Here is a 24,667-nt window from a genome sequence, read left to right as displayed (position 1 = left end):
AAGCCAGAGACACAAAGTTTGCCTGTGGTATTAAACTGATAGAAATTCATCCAGAAAACAGTAAATTTGCCATATTTGGAATTCAGGGCTGTATTTAAGCAAGGCAAGCGAAAGCAAAGGCCTGAGAGGTTTTAAAATCCCATTTTCAGTATGAAAGAACAATACAGTAGGTACACTGTGACAGTAGAAACTGTCGTTGATAATGCATTTTAAAAATGAAGAAGTGTTATGTCATTAGGCTGATAGATTTGTAATGTTGGAAATAAATGCTATTGTGGAAAGATTTTTAAAATTATAGTTTATTTAAATGAACTATATTTCTGAAATATATTTAAAAGAAAATAAATATTTTGGTGTGGTGCTTTTTTAAAAACAATTAGGTGTTTTTGCTTATCATTTTCTCAAAAAAACTTCTTTTTTTTTGGAAACAGCTGTATGACTAAATGAATTAAGAACAGTCAATGCCTATTTAGCAATGAAATTGCAATACTGGATTATCTTTGAATTCAAGTTCCTGGTTACTCCATAAATTATGACTGCTGAACTAGAACAGTTTGTCTAGCTACAGAAATTGAAACATAACTATAATAGGTCAGTCTTACAATGTAGCTAGTTCTTGTTGCCCTTGCCTCCTAAACAGGCAAGCAAATAATATTGGGAATACAAGTACTCTTGCTAATGTTGTTTGAACCTGGCAAGAAAGTCAGATTCTAGTTTTGAGGTTTGTTTTTAGTTTTTTTTTAACAAGCTGCAACATGATTAACCACCTGGTCTACTTACTATACTTTCATACATGCAAATATTCTGACTATAGTATCTGCAGCCTTATATGTGACCCATACACAAAAATAATCTATAGCAATTTTAAATGAGGAAGGTTTCACTTTGTTTACTTTTCTCTTATAATTGCTAAGATTTTTTAAATGCAGATATATTTTGTATTTTTTTTCTTCTAGTTATATCATTACTGTTTCATATCTCCTTTTAGATGGGTGGGATATAATGTTGCAAACTGTTTTCACACTCCAAAGGGAAAAAACAGAAGCACACTATATGCATGAATGGAACAAATAACCAGATGAATAGAATATACATTCACATGGCACCTTTCATCTACACAGGATTTCAAAGCACTTTTGAGTACTGCACTTTCGAACTTCCATCATAAACTCCCATAGTGGAATCACAGTCATTTTCTGCCAGCACACTGTATATTTGCAACGGGTTTGTTGAGCATAAAAGCTTTCCCATAACACCTTAATATTCCACCCCCTTGCAGTATAAGGAAGGCTGAAAAAGTAACAATTTCACATTTGTTATTCTATAGCATTTTGATTTCTCACCACCCAAATTTGGGCTGGCTTTGGGTGTCTCATAGTATCAATAGTGATGCAGAAGCTTTAATATCCTCAGAGTAGAAAGGACCTTCATTTAAGATGGACATCCAGCAGCATGAGTATTTTCAAATGCTGTGCCAAAGTATTGGTTAAAGACTGAGTTGCAGGAAAACATACTCCCTACTGAGCCACCAAGAAACTTACTGCAACAACTGATGCTCTTTGGAGGCCACCCATCTAGAGAACTGACCAGGTAAGACCCTGTTTAGCTTCAGAGATCTCACAAAATAAAAGCCCACAGTACAGTGGCACAGCTATAAACAAGATAAGACAATAACATATTAGTTACTGCACAATCTAATTCTTTCTTGATGGAGTACTAATTATCTACGTAATGTTCCTGTTTCCCTTCTCAGGTTTAACCCATAATTCACACCCTGTAACCCTTCTGTTTCAGTAAATTATTTGCTTGAGAGGTGCATCTGAATTGTGCAATGATGACTGTTGTCAAATACAAAAATAAACATTATACAAAAAGACTGCAGAAATATGCAGTTGGTTGCAAAATCATCTGAACTTCTGGCTGCCTGGAAACCTTTAGAGAAAAACTTAAAAACACTGATGCCTGCTCAGAATGCAATCTTTTAAAAGCCAGGCCTGGAATATGTCTCTTACATTGATAATATCTTATTAATTATCTTATATAAGCAATATTATTATTTCTTCTTGCTAGTGACCAGAACTGTAGCAATTGGCCTCCAAGAACTCATAACAAGACTTTAAACTCCTGTTTTGCTTACGACAGTTCTTTTGTAATTCACTTCCTTTTCTTCTGGATAAATACAAATAAATCAATGTTAAAATATAAATTTTTTATACGAAATCTCTCAGAACACAACATCATAATTTACCTGAGAGCTAACTATAAAAAATGAGGAAAGTAAAGCTGTCACCAAAAGCATAATTTGGCACATGGAAAATTTACTAGTCTCAAAGACAACAAAGGAAAACAAAAAAGTATCAGATGCACAAAAAACTTGTAATAATTCTGTTTATACTGTGGGATTGGCAACTCAGAAAGAAAAATCAATGGCAAATGATAAATGTCGACACCCATATTACAATTTCTACAAAGTGGCACTTAAGAACATGAATTCACATTAAATGTCTTCCTAACTGCAAAGTGAAAGTCTCTGTATCTTTTTCCCCTCAAAATGGTCTTAGTACACAGCATCTTAGTACAGCATCTTTCCAGAAGATTTTCAGTGGTGGAAGAAAGAAATAGAAATGTTGTCCAGTCTCATTAACCATCCCTGGCAGCTGAATACCTAATCCCCATTTTGTTCATCCTTACAAAGCTGTTCAATCTCCCACCCCAACAGAACTGAAACCAAATTCTCTGTCCTCCAAGTAAAACTGTCATCTCTTTGTGTAAACTCTCTCCTTGTAACAGAAAAAAAACCCCAAAAGACACCAAAAACAAAGAAACAAAGGTTCATATTGTTTCCTTTGCCATGGAGCTTGCAGTTCAGCACGTCAGATGTCATGGCTGACTAAATCTTAAGAAAAGTACTTAATTATACAGTGCTTACTCAAAACTTTCAAATATAGAAGTTGTTTATGAGCTGTCAACTGACATTACGAAGCAATACACATACTGCAACATGTAGAGCTAACATCTCAGTTTACTTCTGGGATTCCTCTGAGGAATTAAGTTTAGGAATTACAAGCTGAAAACAAAAAGTCAGTTTTGTGGCAATTCACTGTATAAGCCATTTACTACCTTGTTCCTGGTATGCTGCTCAGAAACAAGGAACTCAGAAAGTACGAGGGTTTAATGCTCAAGAAATGCCATAAATGCACAGGCTTCTACATTACTGCAGTCCCTCCACCCAAGGTGCAACAGAGGGGGGAGAAGTGCTGGCTCTGGTACGGTGATTCCTGGCTCAAACCTGCAGAAGTAATTAACTCACCAGATCACTTTGCACAAATGCTGTTCACTTCAAATGATATGTTTTATGACTGAAATTTGAACCTTACTCACTCTGCTAGAAATAAAATCCCGTGCTTGCCGATAACCTAGACAAGGTCCCAGATAAATCTCTACATGCTCTATAAATCAGGTGTGGTTATAAGTATGTGACCTTAATGATTTAAAGCTTTAAAAAATGCTGAAACTCAGCAAAAACAGTAAGCTGAGTTCTGCTTGTCAATAAACACGGATTATGTTCAGAAGATCAGAGAGAGTTCACTCCAATTAACACATTATTTTACTATTTAAGATTTTTATTGGTATGAATTTATTCCTACAGATTTCCTAACTAATTAAAGAGGAAGATCTGTTTGGTTAGGTATTAGAAAATACAATAACATGCACAGGTTAAAAAAAAGTAGTGTGTACCTATTTCTTACTTCCACAAAACAATGGGGGAAAAATGTTAAAAGGTTATGTCCCCTCAGGCCACTTAGTGTCACTATAGGAACTGAGTAACATCAGTCACACTGTTGAAAACATAACAGAATTTGTCATCTAATTCCCTCTGAAGAAGAATCAGATACTTTAGCTGTTGAAATCGTAAAACTACTATTATGGCTGGCTGACCCCAAAGGTAGCAAGGATGTTGCCATATAATTTCGAGAGAATAAAAGGAGAACTGTGAATACAATTCCAAAGATATATTACAAACTATACATTCACCCTTATAGCTACTGTAAGCTTGGATTTTTACATTTATGAATGTAAGGAAACATGCAAAAAGGATCCTGGAATAAACAACTGGTATGTGGACAGCCTGAATGCTGCTCTATATCAAGGAGGTGCATTACAATAACAGACATATTGCTTTGTTACAGAATACTGAAATTTTACATACCTCTTCAAAACACACTAATAGCAAACACAAGAATTAAAACAGTCAACCTTCATCACTAGCAGAATGGAATAGAGTTCTCTTCTACTTAGAGAGAGTAATCTTTCATTAGAAGACTTAACAAGAGATTAACGATTCATTTCAATTACAAGGCCCACTGTATGTTTAGACAGTAGCATTATGAAAGGCAGGAATAAACCAATATACCAAATAAAAATACTTTCTAACTGTGTTTTTCTACATACAAGTAATGCAAGTAATCCATATTAAGAACTGGTAATGACAATAATTAGTGACACAAACACGTACATACATTGCTGTGCAGGAGCAGGTAAAAAGCAAATGCATGTATTGCGCATTGCTAATATCTCCAAATGTGCACAGCAGGCACTTATGAGAGCAGTGAAGGGCAACAATCCCATATTAGCACTTTGTACATACAGTTATATATACATTACCTGAGAAAAGGGAGCAATATGCTCAGCAAATGAGAATGAAGGAGAAAAGCAACAGTACATATTCTTTAAATAGGCATGATGTAAGTGCGAATGCACTAGGTAATACACAATACATGTAACTGTGACAGCCTGTGATCACTGCCTTCATAACCAGAACAAGTTTTTATCTCTTTGGGCAATGTATTTTGATAAAATCACATCACCTCAGATTATACAAAGGGAATACAATATTTATAAATTGATGCTTTTAATATAGAAAACTTATTTAAAATAAGGTTTACATAAAATTTAAGACTACCTCAAAATTCAAAAGGAGGTGATGTTAGACTTTGAGCCTGGTCATTATTCCTTTTACCATTTGGCTAGGAGACTGTGCGGAAAATAGTTGCTAGTGGTTGAAATATAGTTCTAACTACTTTAACATAAGCAAACTCTACTCATTTCCTACCACAAAGTAAAGTGCAAGAATACTTCATTTTGATAAAAGTGATTCCTTCAAGTATGGTTAGTAGCAAATGTTCTCAAGGATAAGTATCAAAAAATAAGGCCAGAAGCTTAGTTATCCAATCTAGTATTTGGGGGAAAAGGCAAAGCCTCAAAAGCCTGAATTTTCAATAGATAATTTTCCTCACAAATAAATACAGTGAAATGTGCAGAAAACAAAAGTTACAGGGTTTGGGGTTTGATTTTTTTTCTTTTAGTGAAACAGCAGTACAAGCATAAAAGTGCTGCTAACTTGAAAAATTCAAGAATTTTTAGACTACAACTTTTCACATTTCACCGCAGATAACCTTTTGAGTAATCAACTGAAAGAGATGTCATTGTGCTACAAATTCATATAACCTTTCTTAACTTGTCCCAAGGCTTAATGTGACCTATATTTAAAGCCACAGGGAATCAATAATACGCATTTTGAATGAAAGAGGTAAAGTTCACCTTCACTTACCAGCTGCCTTATTACCCTGTAGTAGACACTTTCATAATAATGAAATGTAATATTTGACTTCCAGTTCTTTTTCTCATTCATGGTAGTTAAAATTCCAGCCAAATCCAGATGTATAATATGTTTCAGACTGAACCAATCTGTTGCACATTCCCTGCCCACATGATCCAGGATGAATGTGAACAACCTGAATGGTACCTAAATGGCAATATGATCAAGCACCTACTCCAGCACAAAAGAGAAATGGACAGACACTATTCTAGTGCAATCACAAGAAAATAAACAGACCCTAGGAGGGTTCTTAAACACTGATAACAACTAACTACAACACCAAAATGCTCCTTTAAGGCTTGTGTCAACTAGCACTCCTGAAAACAGCTGATGGGCAAGTCTTGGCAGTTAGCAAGCTTTTGGAACAGTTTCTGAAAGGCTATTTGCATGCAACCACCTCTGTAGGAGGCTAAGGAAGTACACAAGGACATATATATAGGCTTGTCCCATGCCAGTTGGCCTCAGTGACCAGCAACATACCTACATACATCAAGTGCACCAGTAGAGAAACAGCCTTTGACACTAGTTCCCATTCCACATATATCCAGAGGAAGGCTGGTGGAAGTTGGTGGAAGATGTCATGGAACTATGTTTCATTGTCTTTCTCTTTGTCTCCTTCAACAGGAACATATTTATTTTTGTATTTCACAATCACTTTCTAATTCTATTGCAGGCTTTGCAACAGGACTCTAGACAGGAGTCGTAATTGGCTTGGGGCGTGACCTAGGCAACTCCCGAAATGTCTCTTAAGTAGGGATATCAAATGCATTCAAATGACAAATAGGGGTTTGTTTTTTTTAAAAAAAGTTTGATTAAAACTTTCAAAACTAAGGTTATTTAAATTTATAATAAAAGCATGGAAATGATAAAACTCTACAACCAGTACCTTTATCATATCCCACACGGATACAGGGTTTTATTGACTCCTCTGTCTCCACGTCCCATCCGGCTGGTTTAGATGGCTGGACTTTCCCAGACCGATCCAGCAGCCCAAGAACATGTTGACCAATTGTCTCCTCCATTGCCACAGTTGTCTTCACAACTTCTAAAAGAATCTTCATGAGTTTTTCATTAGCCTTTTGAAAAACATGCCTGCAGGACAGAAACTAATCAGTCCTTTGATTTTTCTCTGCTTTCAAAGTGAGTTTTTTCCCTTATACACCCTTGCAACCAGAAAAGACTTGCAGTTGAAACTGTAAAATTAAGATTTCTTTTTTAAGACTAAACCTCTCATCATGTAAATATTAAATACACATTTGTGTTAAAAGTCAGTTCTTTATACAAAATATACAAAAAATATTTATCAATATTTCTACTTTTATCTCAGTGTTTTATCTAGTTAGTCTTCATAAGCAGAGGTCTAAATTTGCCTCGTATTCATTATAAACTTAATCTTTTCTCAAAGTGGCAAATAGGAAGATTGTTCCTCTGCGTACATCAAAAGTTACAGAATAGTTGAATGGAATTATGAAATACAACAATCATATTCATATAAACTTATTTCACATATGTGCATAAAATGTGTATACAAATACGTGTCTATAAATAATGTTTATGATTTTACATGAGTGTAATATGAAATACATAGTAAAAGAGGTTAAGATTTGTCTTGTCCTCTATGCCATTACATCATTACACTTTACAAAAAATAAGACACTGTTTAATCTAATCACAGAAATATGATTATCTAGAACAAAAGATGCCCATTATCATCAGTCAGAATAAAGCTTATAAATTTTAACTTAATAGCAAGAACATGATTATCAAAATTGAACAAATATAATGTTTTCCTATCAGTTCCAAGCACCTTTCTTTAGAAAGAAGAGCTGAAGGTGTTTCATCAGGCTTTCTTCCCCCATCTTCATGCTCAAAGATCTGCTCTCTCACGTTTTGGTTTTCATTTTCATTCTGAGTAAGTTTTGGCAGAGGGAGAGAAGACAAAAAGGACAGAAATCCTGTCACATCAGAATCAACATATTCTTCTTATATGCAGTAGAATATGAAATTTAAAACCTAAATTAATTGTGGGTTTTTTTAATAAGCTTCTGCTTATTCAAGAAATCAAAAAGTACTCTTCCAATGGGGAAAAATTAACTAAAACATTAACAAAAAGAAACTAGGAAATCCAAGGCAGGGTCAATTAGAAAGAACTTTGTTACACTGATAAAATAGTTGTTGTATTTTCTGTTGGTGTTGCTATAGCAATATGAAAATGTGAGTTTACCTGAGCAAATAGCTGTAGTAATAATCCCCACCTTTAAGCTGTTCAACCAGCTTCTGCTTACCTGAAGTAAAAAAGCTATGCCTACCAGTATCACCTCTTGGATCTTAAAACCTGCTCTGTTCCAGCAATACCCAATACCTTGTAGAAAAATATATTACATGAAAAGAGTAGCAGTGAAAAGGAATCTTACTGGTTTTACATGCCATAGCTGCCAAGAAAGTCAAAGTCCATATTTACCTCTGTCTGTGTGCTGCTGTTTTGTAGCTCACAAAACAGCCTCTCTTTTCCGGGTACAGAATGTTGTTTTAATGATTCCAGTTCTTCTAAAAGCATTCTCTCTCTCTCTGCAACCAGGCTGTCATTCTCCATTGAGACACGCTAAGAAAGAGGAGTTACAGAGGCACACACAATTTTTTAAGCTTCTGAGTACAGTGAGCCCTGTCACTTCTAATTTTTTACATATTTTGCACAATGAAATTTCAGTTCATCTCTTTAAATCATTACAAAAACACTGACAGCTTTCTAGAACAGAATACAGTTAATAAATACTTAAACCTTCTTCAAGATTTTTGTACCATTTTTATGCTTTTCAGGAAACACAAAGGTCATAATGCAAACTGGTGGGAATTTCTGGATATTACATGCTATGATACATTTTGCAGAAGAAAAAAGATGATAGTAACTTATTTTTATAAAAAGCCTACACGTACTCTCTTTCAGAAGAGCTAGAAGTGTTCATGGTTTAAACACAATGCATACATTCATATGCAGTTCTTAGGAACATACATCCTTGGCATTAAAAGCTGGAAAAAAGCCAGCAGCTAATTCTACTTAATGATTTTTATCAGTTTCAGGAATTTGCAGCCCCTGACAAAGCTGCAGTTACAAATTGGAAAAAAGGTAAAAGGAGGAAGTATATATATATATTGAAAGGAAAGATTATCAGGATAAATGATTTTATGATACCTACAAAGCAGTTAGGAGAAAGAGACACCTGCCATTGCTGAAAAGGATTCCGAAGATAAAAGTGACTGCCTTTCTAGATTCCCCAGCTCCTTGAGTCCAAACTTAAGCAGAGCAGAACCAGGTTTGGAGAAGGTCTGAAACTCCACTCCACAGTGAGAGCAAAGAATTTTAGAATTCACTGATTACTATCTTTATGTGCATTATGGTAATGTTACATTGTTGAAATTCAATCAGAGCAAGATGAATTCTTCTGAATTCTGCTAACTTTGTCTGCCAAGGGAAGTATTGATACACATGCTTGAAAGATATGTATATAAATGACATCATTTTTGAAGACTTCATAATTAAGACAAACTAACGAGTTTCATGACCATACTTACTGCAGGCTTTGAACAGACACTGAGTGATGTCAAGTTAAGCTTAAAAACGCAAAGAAATATTGATGTTTCCTCCCAATCCCCACAGATTTTGTTTCATTCTAGAGGTGGTAAGGACTTATCTCCCAGAACTCGGGGGAAAAAAAAGCCAAAACACATTGTTGTGGGAAGCCACTGGTACTGTACAAGTGGGAATGAGGAAAAAAGAAGAATTTTATAGTATTTCTAGCCATGACTGGTGGTTTCACTGATGAAAATGGTTGCTAGGTCTGCATCCTGCACAAGGTCATGTATCTGGAAGGTGGCATGATTGACAAGGTACCACCCTCACTCACTCTCTCTTCTGGCCACTATGCAGCACTGCAGTTTTTCTCCAGGTTTACAGAAGTCCGAATTTATTCATCTCTGACAGAGTTTTGATTAAAGAAACTGGTCTTCTATAAATACATGTATATCTGTGTTTGTATACACACACACATGCAAACAGATACATGTGTGCACACAGGTGTGTATGCATGCACACAGTAAATATGTGCATTCCTCTCAATATCTCTCTCCCTACAGATTTAAAAGTACAAATAAATATAAATCTGCCTAGTGATGTCCCTTTGTTAACACATGTTAACTCACTGAGTCAAACTGCACATTACCTCAGCTAATTGCACTTTAAGATTCTCAAGCTCTGCTAAGAGTTGATCTTGATTTTCTTTCTGACGTTCCATTTGCTGCATGTGCCCCTGTCTCAATAATTCTGTTGCCTGTTGATGTTCCTGATATTGCCGCACCAGCTCCTGTCGCATGTCTTCCAAACGTTCCTCATATAACAACAGCTGACTGGATGTTTCTGTGTCTGATGCTGTCATCTCAACGTAGCGCTGAAATATTGGAGCTATTTTACCATTTTATGTTCAACAACCAGTTCTAGTAAATATTCAAATAAACTTTAGAAAATACTTTCACAAATAAAAGTAATTATCGTGGAAGCGTTACTGCGTTGACTGCTTCTTGGAAGGCTCCGGCTTAGAATTATTCTCCATTTAAAAGACAAGTTTTTTCCAATAACTTAAGCTTTTTATGACTGCTTTTTACTTTATTTATTCCAGCTAACCTCCACTCCATGTTTGTGAAATGCTAAATATATACTCTATATATTACTTTTATAATTTTTGTGTTCAGCTGATATCCTTTGTCACAATGGACTCAAACTGGTTAGGGATTATTTTTAATATGTTTCACGTACAAAATACTAGAATATAACCTGGCTTACAAAAAGTCTTTTAACGACTTATTGTCTGCAATGCAGTTTTATCCATGAATGGAATCACCCATTTTCATGTAACCAGTGTCATGTTCCTTTCACTAGGCATAGCACACAGAAAAGAAAGGTAGATAATTTAGAGCTGATGCTGTCAACCATTTGAAAGGGAAAGAGAAATATTTAAATGGAATTTTCATCCTAATCTCTTTGTCTGCCATTTTCCCATTGAAATGGACTGTATGCCCATTGGAAAGATTATCCAGACATAGTGTTATGCACTGTCAATATTTTTAATTGTTTTTTACACTTACCGTTGTTTCTTCTGCTGTAAGACCTTTGACATGGGAAAAAAGTTCTTCTTCAGAAGTCACTGATTTATGTGTGGTCTGTCCTATTATGCAATCAGGGCTGCTATTAGAGTGAAGCTGTTCTCCAAGTGAGTTGATCTCTCCAGACTCTTCACTGAGTTCCTTGCAAAGTGATTTCAATTCTTCTTCATGCTTACTGCCTTTTTCTGTTGCTCTTCTAAGAGCGCTGTCAACTTCTTCTTCACTATGTTGCTTTTTAATTTCAAAATGTATTCCCTCTTGATGTACAATCTGTGTTGGTGCTTCTTCCTTCTGCCTAGTGATTCCTGACAATTCGGTCTGTTTGGCAAATGCTACACTCATTGACACAATTACCTGAATAAATCAGGGAAGTCTATATTAGTTTATGTTTCACATCTCCTGTTGCTGAAGAAATCTCATTCATGACCACCAATAATACAAGTACAAAGTACTAAAAGTTGTGAACTATAATTGTATTTTTTAAAGAGGAAAACAGAAAGGTAAAAGAACAGAGGCATCTTGTCAATATCATAAACAGTTACATCTTAAAATACAGACATGATGTATTTAAGGCAGTTTAACACACTATGATGCTATTTTCAATTACAATAGATTATTTAGCACAGAATTATCAAGTTCTTCTAAAGAAAACCCTATTAGGCAATTTTAAAAAATCTTCGCATACTGACATGAGAGCAGCTGTGCTAAGCTTTGTCTAACCAAGGATCCTTTGTAAAAGTTTGACTGACATGGAATTTTTGGCTGTATAAAGAAAGCAGTGCCATGTGCTTGATACTCAGCACAGGAATTTTACTTGACCAGAAAGAAACTGCTGGCATTAACTGGCTGCAGTTGCGGTTACAACAGGCTGGTAACTTCTGTATTGCTAAGTATCTCCTTCTAATACAAATAAACTCCTTTTCCAACCATGTGAGCAAATCTTTTCTAGATTTAGAATACAGTTGTTTATAGTATAAGCTACAAAAAGTGTGGAAAAAAATGGTATAATAAATACAGAAGTGTTACACTTGAAAACACCTAACTCTTCCCTGTTTGTGAGTTTGTCTTTTGAACTTAAACAGCTCCTAACAAAACCCAACAGCCAATCATGTACTTTGTTTCCCCATAAAGAAGGGTTTCCTTGGTAGCAGATAAGAGAAATGGAACTTTTACTCCAGAAATGTGGATTCCTTAAATTAACGTCATCACCCTGTGCTGGTTATAACATTCTTCTTAGCTCTGATTACAAACCTTTTTAGTAAGTCTTCCTTTCTCCCCCCACCCAGTCTTTAATTTATGTTAATTTGAATTTTTATTTAGAACATGAATAGCAAAAGCAGAAATAATTTTTCTTTCTGAAGAGTGGAAACTTTTCTGCAAGTCAAAAAGTAAGTAAATCCACAAACAAATTAATATACACTACCTATAAAATATTAATTTTACTTTTTGTGTTTTAGAGAAAGTCACTAGATCCAAAGGAAAACAATGTATTTTACACAATATATTGAAATGCACAACAATATATGACCAGAAAATAGTATGGAACTGTCAAGTGCAAAATCTTTTGAACTGACGAGCCTCAGCATACATTATTGCAACTGTTCGAATTCTCAGAAATGGCAAATGAAAAATGACAGTATTTTTAAACATATTTTAAAGTAATAACTTAAAAATAGTACCTTTGCTACTTCTTCTTCTAATCTTTCTTGGTACTGCTTTTCTAGTAACTGAACAACATCCAGATCATTTTGCATTTCAGTCTCCCTACCAAGCTGTAAGAAAAACATGAAATCTCAGGTCATGTATTTGTGATTTTATTTCACCATTTCAAGCTTCAATCTGACCAGACATTTTCCCCCTCAATTAGGCTTTCATACAAATCACATAATTTTGTACTACAACATAGAAGAACTGGGTAAAAGACTTTGCCTTGTTTTTGCTTCAAAATGAATTTTAAAAGCTGAGTTTGCAACAACTCTTCTTCCAGCGCTATTTGAATCGTCAAATGCAGTGAAACCAGGCCAGCAAGCACAGATCACAGTACAAAACAGCATCACTGTTTTGCAAAATGCAGAATTTTTGAGCCAGGTTTCCAGCACTACTAGGGGAGGAATGCATGGGCTATTTTCCATTTGCATTTGGTCTCTTAAATTCTTTGGGATTACTTTTTCAAAATTTCTCCTAAACTGTGCAGCCTATACTTCAAAAGTACCAGGACTTCACTTAAATTGCTCTTCTTTCATAACTAGTGTTTTAAGAAAAGTCACAATATTTTAAAGATTCCTGAAGAAATCCCACAATTTGAACACTAACTCTCTTCCACTTTGGTAAGAAGCAGCCCCACCTAAATGTCTTTTTTCAGAGATAAAATAAATTACAATAGATAAATAAATAAAATTAAACCCAGGACCAATAAAGCAAGTTTTATTGCTCAAAATTCCCAGTCCATATTTCAATTTCATCCTAGAACCCAAAGCAGCTAAATTTTATCAACCATATGTTCATTAGCTGTCAAATGAGTTATACAATACCTCCAGTGCTTTATCTGTTCTTTTCTGATGAAGATTTTCCGTGCACTTTATTTTCCTGAAGACTTCTTTTAACTTTCTTTCTGAATCTGTAGCTACACTAAAAAGGTAGAAAAAGCAGAGAGGGGAAATGGTAATTAAAAAAAAAAAAAATCAGTATTTCTTGGCCCATGACTTGGTGAAAACCAGAATGTGTTAAGCAGATAAAAGCTTCACCACAAAGTTTAGTGCTACAAATCATTCTAGAAAATCAGGAATTTCACGCAACTATGTCTACACAAAATGTCTTTAGAAGTAAAGTATAGTGTCTGGAGTTTCGAGGGTTAAATGTGGTCTGTTGAGTTGAAGTTTTGAAATTACTGCTATAAAGCTCATATATATGAAATTACATTTATACATTATTCCAATTATCAAATCTTCCTCTATTAACTATAAATGCTGCACTACTTAATTTGCAATGTTTATGTCATTTCTCTGTAAGACTCTTAACAACTCCAAAGGAACAAAACCACAGAAGAGCGATGTGTTTATAGAGAATTTCTCAAATTTTGAAATAAAACACACAGCTTTACAGGAATGATTATTTGAAACATGTTTGGTATACAGTGCAAAGATATATGCATTCAAAACCTGATGAATACCTTGTGTGGTCAGAGGACACCTCAGCACTCTCAAGCTTATCCTGCATATGGGCAATCTCTGTAGTGTACCTCTCTTCACTTTCTTTCAGCTGCTGTTGGAAATAGGACCGGAGGTGTTCCAGTTCTTGAGCATGCTGTTCCTCAAGTTGTTTTTTAAGGTTGCCTATCTCCTTTGAACAGTACTCTTGAATTGTAGGATCTACATGTGGGTTATTTGATGGGGGGGGTGAGGAGGAAAGAAATTACATTGAATTAACTTCCTCACAAGTATTTAGCAGTGATGGACTGCATAATTAATGTAATTAAAAACCAGTTTCTGACATCCTATCAATTACTTTTCCATAACAAAGAATGATAACCTTATCTTCCATTTTGCAAAATTATATTTGATATGGGTAACAGAACTTTAATCATGGAACACTGAAAAAGATTAAAACAAAACTGTTTCACAGAATACAATTCTGAAGTATTTTAGAGACTGAAGAAAATCAGACTATTGTACTCCAAAAAAATCTGAAAAAAACTCTTATGTGCTTCAAGCTGTAGTAAGCCATAAATCAGTTAAAATTCAAAGTCATTGTCTTTTCTCTCTCTCTGAATATACATACATTAAAAACAGTATATGTATCTTTTTACCCATTAGACTCTGTGAAGGAATCTTCAGACTTTCCTTTCTTGTTTCCATATGGACAGGTTCCTCTTCTTTCCTCCCTTCTGAAGAGGATAGCCATGGTTCTTTGACCTAAAAAATAATCAAGTTAATGCAATTAAGAACAATTTGTCTAGCAATAACGCAAAAATTTTAACTGCAATTATAAACATGTAAGAAAGATTGGTGGCCAATGCACAAGAGTAAACCAGTAAAACAATGTGTTTTATTTTATAGTCTGAGTGACTATACATTTATATTTATTTAACCAGCCCGTGCAGAATGTTCACTGTAAATCTCAAACTCTTCTCTTTGGATATAAACTATTAAGTCATAATTCCTCTTTCTCTCCAAGGAGAGGAAGACACTAATATCCTCCTCTCAGGCCCAAGATGCAGTTTCCACACACAAATATTTTTTTGTACATATATATCCATGAATACATGTGACCTGCAACCATGTCTAGATATAATTGGCTAGTGTACTGTATTTAATGCATGGAAGTACTTAACTCCAATTTTACTGATAATATTTGTCTTTAGGGATATTAGGCCCCTGAGATGTCTGTAAAATTTTGAAGCAAGGAAGACAATCTTGGTAGAGGAGGATCAGATGAGGGAACAAACTGGACATGGAATAATTTGGTGCTGCCTGATGGGGTACACCAAGGAGTGCTGAGGCAGCTGGTCCATGTTATTGCGAGGCCATTCTCCATTATTTTTCAAAGGTTACAGTGACTGAAGGAGGTTTCTGAGCACAAGATATCAGGTGATATCAGAACTATTACTATCACCATAATACTATTTAACCTTTTCATTAAAGTCCTGGGTGATGGAACAAGAGTACACACTCAGCAGGTTTGCCGACTGTACAAAACTGGGAGGAGTGGTTGACAAACCAGATGGTTTTGCTGCTCTTTCAAGAGACCTGAACAGACTAGAGACATGGGCTGAGAGGAGATCATGAATTTCAACAAAGGCAAATGCCAAGTCCTTCAACCTAGAGTGGAACAGCCCTGTGCACCAGTACGTGTGGAGAACTGACTGGGTAGAAATGTAGCTTTGCAGAAAAGGTCCTGGGGGCCTTGGTGTGCACCAAGTCAAACAGGAACCCTTAATGTGCCATTACAACAGAAGCCTCTTGGGCTGCATTAGGCATTAGGAAGAGTGTTTGCCACCAGGTTGAGAGAGGTGATCCTTCTTTTCCACTCAGCACTGGTGAGACACAAAACATCTGGAGTGCTGAGTTCAGAATTGCACTCCCAGTATTAGAGAGAAATGGACATACTGCCATGAGTTCAGCAGTGAATTATTAAGGAGATGGGAGGCCCGGAGCATTTGTCTTACAAGGAGAGTTCGAAAGACCTGGGAATGTATAACCTGAAGAAGACACAGTTGCCCACAGGGCTTGTGGAGTCTCAAAATTTGGCTGGACACAGTCCTTGACAACCTGCTCTAGCTGACACTGTTTTGGGCAATGGTTTGGATTAGGTGAACTCCAGAGGTGCCTCCTAACCTCAACCATTCCACAATTCTGTGACATAGGCAGCAGCTTTCTCCATTTTATCAAATCATTGCCTTGCTCTGCCACTCAACCAGAATACATAAAGACAATTTCAAACACATTCCTCACTCATCCAGAGGGCTGAGGGAAGTGATTGTCCCACTCTACTCTGCATTGGTGCAGCCTCACCTTGAATATTGTGTGCAGTTTTGGTCACTACAATATAAGAAAGACATTAAGCTATTAAAGAGCGTCCAAAGGAGGGCAACAAGGATGGTGAAGGGCCTTGAGGGGAAGCCGTATGAGAAGTGGCTGAGGGCACTTGGTCTGTTCAGCCTGGAGAAGAGGAGACTGAGGGGAGACCTCACTGCAGTTACAACTTCCTCATAAGGGGAAGAGCAGGGGCAGACACTGATCTCTTCTCTGTGGTGATCAATGACAGGACGGAAGGGAATGGCCTGAAGTTGTGTCAGGGGAGATTTAGGTTGGATATTAGAAAGAGGTTCTTCACCCAGAGGGTGGTTGGGCACTGGAACAGGCTCCCCAGGGAAGTGGTCACAGCACCAAGCCTGACAGTTCAAGAAGCGTTTGGATGGTACACTTGGGCACACGGTGTGACTCTGGGGAATGGGTGCAGGGCCAGGAGTTGGACTTTATGATCCTTGTGGGTCCCTTCCAACTCCGCGTATTCTGTGATTCTGTAATTCGTGAAACAGAGAAAATTCAGATGCTCATGTACTCATATGCTACAAAAGTTTACCTGTTTACAATCCTTCATCAGCTGTGTTTGAAGTGCTTTCAGCCTGTTGTATTCTTCCATTATCTTGCGTAGAAGTGCATCCATACGTTCTTGCACAGTTAAATTACACAAAGAACCAGTGACTTTAAAAAAAGAAAACAAACATTTTACTATAAATTTTAATACAGATGATTTGTTCACAAGTTCTCCCCTGAAGAATTGTCTGATAAACACTACATTATTGAAACAGGTGAAGGCCCTTCCTTATGTTTTGTAATATATGTATTTTTTTGATACAGTTACTAGCTTCTTCTACAAAAGGAGGAGGAGAAAAACCCCAAACAAACACTTTTTTACACCAATTTCCACTATAATGAAAACAGCATAAGAAAATATTCATAATAAAAAATAAGAGCATTTCAGAATAATAACGAAATCTCTAAAGCATCTATTTAAGCACACAAATTAGCATGTGAACAACTAATGGAAAATTTGCCAGATTGAAATACTTGAAATCAGTACTTTTAACCAGCATGATAGTACAATGTCATTACCTTGAGCTTGATCTCTGTGTGTTGGTAATTCTACACTCAGTTTTTCTTTCACAACAGTAGGTTTACTGCAAATTTCCTGGTCCTTAACATCAGTTTCTACAGCAGCTGAAGAATGTTCATTCTGATTGCCACACAAAACCTGTACAACAAATGAAACAAAGAAAAAAGTAAAGAATTTTTTATTAATTTATCAATCACAATTCACAAAGAAAGTAAGAAAAATAGTGGGAGGAAAGTAGTATCTTGTGAGTATTAACTGCAGTGAAAATGATGGTTTAGATGTTCTGTCGAATTGTAAGAACCTAGACAATCTTTAAAGCTTCTGAAAAAAGGAACAGATATGAAAAGACTTTTCAGCTAAAACATAAATGCACACATTTTCAAATCATTATTTAATTTGGAACTGCCAAGTACTGAAATCTTGCAAAGAAAGGCCTCCTTTATTAATGTGGAAAGCAAATTTACATTGTAAATATTGCATTCTTATAAGCTGCAATTTTACTTGGAAGAAGGATTCCCCTATGGCAGAAATTTATATCTTTTTAGAGATTACAGTTCCTCTTGCTCTTTAAGTGCTGAACAAATTGGATAGAAGGGTATAGAATAAGAAAACCAAGTCATGAACAGAATACCTCATGTTTGTTGGTGCTATGTGGTCAACAAAACAGCTGCCATATTCACAATGGGCAGGCAAACAGAAGACAGTCATATGATTTCTGAAGATAAATGACACTTGAAAAGAAACAGTTTGCTCAGAGCACACAGTGCTTTATTTTTAAGATTTCAGACTCCACAGACACCAAATTCAATTTACAAAAATAAAATCATAATTTCTCCAAAAGCTCAACATGGAATCACACAGATCAGCAGCCTTTTTCACAGCTGTGAAACAATGCTGAAAACTCTCATTCAGCTGCTACTTTCTGTCAGCTATCAGGAGTCCTGCTTAATCTCTCCTATGTTGGATCTCAAGTAAAAAAGTTCTGCTATTCACTTTCCTGAAAAGATGCTGAAAAAAGTCCAGCAAAGAAGGAAAAAAACACCCAAACCACAGACCTCATCCATTTGAAGTATTTTAGAATGGAAAACCATGGTTTATAATGAATGATGAAAGTAGCTTAATTTATCTAGAAATAAGTTTAATAAGTAACTTGATTCCTGGTCAAAAAGTACATGAAAGGGCCATTGATTACTTAGACTCTACAAAAAAAAATATGGTAAAAAAGTATTATTGGTGATAGGTACTAGAATAGAGACTAAAAATATGCTTCAATTGTTGACTATAATATTTTGTTACTGAAAACAATATAGACAGCAATTTTCTTAGATTCTGAGACTCTTTTAAGTCTTTGAAAGATATGCTGCAGTGTAAGGTGATAGAAAGACCACACAAAAGGAGAAAAAAACCTCCTGATGGTTTCCTGGAAAACCCCAGCACCTGGAGACACATTCCCAGAAACTGATAAAAGGATTAAAATGAAGAAAGGAGTGATATGGAATGATATGGCCTTTTTTTCCCCCTGAACACCCTGGCTGACGGGAACTCAGGAAGTGGACCCTTGGGCCTATTTCATCTGTCTATCATCCCAAAACTAGTTTATTGATTACAGCCACTCAAACTGCCTAAAGAAGAAAGGAATTAAAAAAGATTAGTATTAAACTGCCTAAAAAAGAAACGTATTAAAACTTCTCCATGCAAAAATCAGGGAGAAGTTCCATCAACTCTGTGGAGGTAACAGGTGGGCTACCTTTTTGTCCCTCCACCTTCTCGGGATACCTTGGGGTGAGTGATCACTTTATACATATATACTAATTTTACTTTTGCTCCTCAGTATTTTAAAATTTTTACTTATTACTTCGTTGTAAGTTGCTTTTGCTTTAGCATGTGTGCCTATGCTTGGCTTTATTATTATTATTACTATTACATAGTTTAAGTGTGTTTTTGCAGTTAGACCCTGTTCCAGAAACAACAAACCCCATAAACTTTCACAAATTTGTATTAATAAATGTGTTATTTCGTGAACTGTTAGAGTGAGTCCATTTTTAGGTGCTGACAGTTTCATTGACGGTAAATAACTCATAGAAGAAACCTGCTGAGGGGTTTTTCTACCACTGTTAAGTGCAGTCCTTATATAAAAAGGTATCAAATGTCCTGCCCGTCTCAGAGAACCTGTTAAGCGAAGGGTCTCATTAGGTGAGATGCTAACAGACTCTTTTGGACATTAAAAGGCTTTGATCTCGTGGGGGGAGACTCTGATAATACAAAAAAAAAAAAGACAAAAAATAAATTAATATGGGTTGGACAGAAAATTCTTCTTTTCTGCTCCTTTTAATGTGATGTGCAGCTAAGAAAGAAATTACTACCTTATTGCAGATATGAGAGCTGATGACCTGCACATCAATATGTGTGTGACATCAGACTGTTATAAATCAGAAATAGCCAGAGACACAGAGAAAGGAAAAAAATACTTCCAAACCAGTACAGATGAGACAAACATTAGCTAAAAGATTAAGACCAGGTACAAGACAAAAGCATTGCCTAGACAAGGACATAGCAAGTTTAGGGAAAAAAACCCCCCGAAAATCCCTTGCACTGCTATTTTGGAAGCTCAGGTTTAGCAGTCTCTATTTTCAGATCAATGTGGAGAGAAAAGCTGCAAAGAAAACCTGTAAAAATAATGTAGAAAAATATGAGGATTCTCTGTACACATAATTTTTTGTTTCCAAAATTTTCATTTTAAGAAAAGGTTTTTTGTTAACTCTTACCTGAGCAAGCCTGGAACATTCCTCAGTTACAGCTTCATTGAGTTTTTCTATAAGTCTTTGTGTAGATTTCATGTCATCATCTGTGAATACAAATTATTCATATTATTTTTAAACACTAGATGCAAAACAACTTTTCAAGGGCCTAATTTCCTGCCACAGTGAGACTGCCTTTTCAGTTTTTAGAAAGGCATAGTTTTTTGTTCCCCTCTTTCTTGTTCCAAGACATGGATAGATTCAATTATTATGGTTGAGCTGCATGTTCAAGAGTAGCAAGAGATAGGAAATGGCTTTGTGTGTTAGTGGCCTCTAGAAAGATACAACTACAGAAACATACTGGAGAGCAAAGAACTTAATGCCAAAAATTTACCCAAGAGCAAATCATGGGATGACAGTAAAAGCAAAAATAGAAAACCATCATGATAATGTAAAAGCTCACTGAGGCAAAAAGTTGTAGCAAAGTTTACTTAACATGGGCAGGGAGTCAATACAGGAATTCAAAGAACAGAGAACAGAACAAGTCCAAAAATATTTTGTTGATGTATTTACTCATTATTTCACCTTACAGGTCAATCTATTATATAGTCCTTTAAAATTAATTGAGCTAATAGAAATAGAAAACAATGACCTGTAATACATTTTATTCCCCTTTTTTTTATATACTTTTTTTAAAAGTTCCCTGAGTAACAGACTACAGGCAATGGGTAAACAATTTGGTACAAAACCACTTCAAAGTGTTCTATAAAAACAATTTATTGGACAGCTACACACACAAACTCTTGTGCTTGTTTGTTTTGTTGTTTTTTTTTAAGACACCGTTTTTCATATGAAGATCTTCACTCAAAATTTTGGTCAAGTTACCTGTTTGCTGAACTTTCAAGGTCTGGAGCTCCAGCTGATGCATTTTTTTAAGATCATTCACCTCTTGTAGATGACTGTGAACAAGTTCCTCTTTAAGACTGCAAAGTGCACTTTCTTTTTCTGCTTTCAAGTATTCACGAACCTGGTCTACATGAGCTGAATAAACCAGGGATAGGCAAATCCGCTGTGCTTCCATTTGTAGTTGTAAATCAGTCTTTGAATAAAAAGACACATTTTACAAAAAGTGAGAAACAAGAAAACAGAAAGTCCCATCTCTGCAAATTTCTGCGATTAATAATGTGTTGAATGGAATGCTGCACATATGGTATGCATTAGGGTAAATTTAAACATACGTTATTTGGAAAATTGAGTTTTAACAAAATAACAATCCTTTTTATATTACCTGCAGTTCATTTACAATACCAAAAAATACAAGCAAAATTGCTCCAGCAAACTTAGAGACTGGTTAGAATCACACGATATGCATTATTCCTCATGCTCACTTCCAGATACGTTTCTTAGGAAGTGATAACCACATATACACAAAAATTTAGATAATGTAATATTAGTATTTCACAAGTTTGATATTTAAAAAAATTGAACAAGATGACTGATGAAGTTTCATTATTTTTTACATTGTTTAAATGAGCACTTAGAGAACTGAAAAGCTATTCACAGAATAAAAACTTACCTCCTGAATAAGTATTCCCCTCATGTAAGTGAAACACTACATCAAAATATGAAATGCTCTACTCATCTTCTCCTTACCTTTTTTTGTTGTTGTTAATTAAATCTAAGGGAAAGAGTATTTCTTTCATTGAAAAATACCATCCTCATACACATTGACCAGAATTACAATTGCATTCATTCATGTAACCCCTTTCAACCACTGGCCACAGTGACATGCACACACACACAACACACACCTGTACTTCAAAGCAGCTAACAGGAAAAACACAATGCAAATTTCCAAGTGCAAGCTCCTACAAATTCTCATAGGCAAATTATTTTCTATACTGTCTTATGTAACATACCTGTTCTGATTTTAAGGCATCCACTTGCTGCTGAAGATTATTATTTTCACTTTGTGTAAGGGTTATTAATGATGTTTCATCTGTCAGCCTGTCTGGTATCCCATGTAAATGTTCTACAAGAGACTGCTGTTCTGGTTTCAGCGCTTGCTGGACCTCCTTTCTTTTTGTTACCTCATGACTCCTATCTTTACCCGAAGCTAGATTTCCCCTTGTATTTATTCCTTCATCAGTTTTACTCCTTGGACCAAGGGGTTTATTTCTACTTTCAGATGCTGTAGTAGCAGTCTTCAGAGATTTTCCTTTAGAGCATTTTTTCTTAGGGTCATTACTACTACTATTTCCTTTCTGAGCACAGTTATTTATGACTTCTAGTTCTTTACACTTTGCTAGAATTTGCTCTTTCTCATCTTTTAAGGATTTGATTTTTTCATTTAAATGACAAATTTCACTATCCCTTGACTTTAATTGTTCAGAGAGATCAGAAAGTCTTAGGGACAATTCCAGTTTCTCACGCTGAGTCACCTCAAGCTTTTCCATTAGTTCTGTTGCATCTTTCTCAACAACTTCTCCAGCCTCAAATGTGTCTGTCTTGGACACCTTGATTTCTTTACTTCCTTCAAAACTACACATTTTAGTTTTAAATAAACCTGGTCTATTACTTTGTAAATGGTGAAGTTTTTCATTCAAAGTTTTGAGTTTGCTTTTATATTCAGCTTCCTGCTTCACCTTATTCTCTTCTAATTCCGTTTTTGCCTTCAGAAGAGTTGCACATTGTTTCTGTAGCTCTTTATAATTAGCTTCAAGTTTTTTCTCAGTAAATGAAAAGGCACTCTTTTGCCTTTCACTATCCTCTTGGAGTTGACTGTTTTGGTTTTTAAGTTGCTCTTTTTCAGTAATCAGCTTCTCTATTGTTTTTTGCAAGTCCAAAACTTCTGTCTCAGAGCTAACACTACTGTTACAAATTACATTTTCTTCAGAGCTTACCAACATACTTTTTAATTTCTCTTCCAGAGTTTCATTTTTCCCCTTAAGAACACTATTTTGGGTTTCCAGTTCTGAACATTTTTTTTGAAGGCTATCCTCTCTCTCCCTCATTTGTTCCCGCATCAATTCAGTTTTAAGCTGCAGCTCTTGAATTTCTTGTTCAAGGGTACCCTTCTCTTTTTCCTCTTGCCTAAGCACTTCAATCTCCTTCTGCAGTTCATGTATTTGAAGTGTCATTTCTTCAGATTTAGAATTTACAATAGACTGCTGTAAATCTTTCAGGTTCGTAATCTCTAATATCAACTGATTTTGCTTTGTGATTAAGTTGTCCTTTTCATATTGCATGGCTTCTATCTTTTGACTCATTTCATTTTGTACCTCATCTAACTGCTGTTTATGGTGCATATTCAAGTTATGTTTAAGGCTTTCCATGTTTACCATGTGCTCATTTTTTAAGTCTTCTTTAAGTCTGGAAAGTTCCTCTTCATGACTAAACAGAAGTTTTGTTCTCAGTCTCTCTAATTCTGCTTCTTGAGATTCTGCCATTCTGTCCAAAACTGCATCCTTTTCCCTTTCTAGCATTTCCAGTTTTATTTTGTAATTTGTGACTTCTGCCTCATGTTTTAATTCCAAATCCTTCCTAAATTCAGATGCAGAAGCCAGCTGAGTTTTTAAATCTTCAATCACAAACTGGTATTTCTCAGCTTCATTTAGTCTACATTCCATATCCACTATAGTTTGCTTGGCTCTTTGAACCTGCTCTCTTGAAAAATTCAGTTCTTGGAGAAGATCTTCAATTCGAGTTTGCTGAAGAGACTTCTCTGCTGAAATTAATTCCATCTGCTGTGACAATTCTTGCTTTATTTTTTCCCTTTCCTTATCAGCATCTTGCAATTTCACATTCAATTCATTAATTTTAATATTCATTAAATGCATTTGATCTTTATTAACATTCTCACTCAAAGACAGACTTGAAGTTTTCTCCAATTCTACTTTTTGTTGCAAAAGACGCTGCTCTATTTCCACCGCATGTTGCTTAATTAATTCTTGCTTCATTTGTACAATCTGCTGGCCGTGCATTTCATCTAATTCAGCCTGAAGTTGTGCCAGTCTCCTTTGTGTTTCTAGTTCCATTCTTTGCACAATGTCAGCTTCAGACTGGCTGTCTTTATAACATCGTTTCTGCAATTCTTCCACAGTTCCCATTAATTGTTTTATTTCATCAGAACATTGTCTTTCTTTCTGTTTGTAGGTGCTAAGTTCAAGTCTCATATTAGTTATCTGCCGGTTTTTTAGTGAAATCTCTTCTTTTGATTCTTCAAGTAATTTACTGACATCTGATAATTTTTCCATAAGATGAAGTGAATTTTTTTCTTCTTCCCCAAGTTTTGCTTCCAGCTCTTCAACTAATGCTTCTTTTTCTTGTATTTTACTCAAATCTTCTCCCTCGTTTTTCTGTTTTTCCTTTAAAAAATGAGCAAAACCATGTTCTTATTTTTAGCTAATTATATGAACACATAAGAACATTTACAGACTTGGCTATTTAGTCTTTTTTAGAATGCTAACTGATAAAAAATAAATATATATTACTTTTTGAC

At 35.5% G+C, this 24,667-nt stretch overlaps 1 protein-coding gene across 7 annotated transcripts in view; it reads right to left on the bottom strand.

Moving 5' to 3' along the window:
- The window catches only part of AKAP9 (A-kinase anchoring protein 9), a 114,156-nt gene that overhangs the window by 43,899 nt on the left and 45,590 nt on the right, over window positions 1–24,667 (bottom strand). For all 7 annotated transcript variants that reach the window (XM_027639507.1, XM_027639508.1, XM_027639512.1 and 4 more), the window contains 14 exons: window positions 22,086–24,533; window positions 21,052–21,265; window positions 20,194–20,273; window positions 17,428–17,566; window positions 16,895–17,016; window positions 14,619–14,724; window positions 13,983–14,181; window positions 13,345–13,441; window positions 12,493–12,585; window positions 10,796–11,167; window positions 9,877–10,101; window positions 8,121–8,261; window positions 7,467–7,567; window positions 6,546–6,751 (listed from right to left, as the gene is read on the bottom strand). In XM_027639507.1, coding sequence (XP_027495308.1) covers window positions 6,546–6,751; window positions 7,467–7,567; window positions 8,121–8,261; window positions 9,877–10,101; window positions 10,796–11,167; window positions 12,493–12,585; window positions 13,345–13,441; window positions 13,983–14,181; window positions 14,619–14,724; window positions 16,895–17,016; window positions 17,428–17,566; window positions 20,194–20,273; window positions 21,052–21,265; window positions 22,086–24,533 — 4,543 coding nt within the window. The remainder of the gene's footprint in view (window positions 1–6,545; window positions 6,752–7,466; window positions 7,568–8,120; window positions 8,262–9,876; window positions 10,102–10,795; window positions 11,168–12,492; window positions 12,586–13,344; window positions 13,442–13,982; window positions 14,182–14,618; window positions 14,725–16,894; window positions 17,017–17,427; window positions 17,567–20,193; window positions 20,274–21,051; window positions 21,266–22,085; window positions 24,534–24,667) is intronic.

This window comes from Corapipo altera, unplaced genomic scaffold (genome assembly GCF_003945725.1).
Source record: "Corapipo altera isolate COAL_440 unplaced genomic scaffold, ASM394572v1 44, whole genome shotgun sequence".
NCBI lineage: Eukaryota > Metazoa > Chordata > Aves > Passeriformes > Pipridae > Corapipo > Corapipo altera.
Note: the sequence above shows the minus strand (reverse complement) of the source record. Positions and strands in the feature narration are given on the sequence as shown.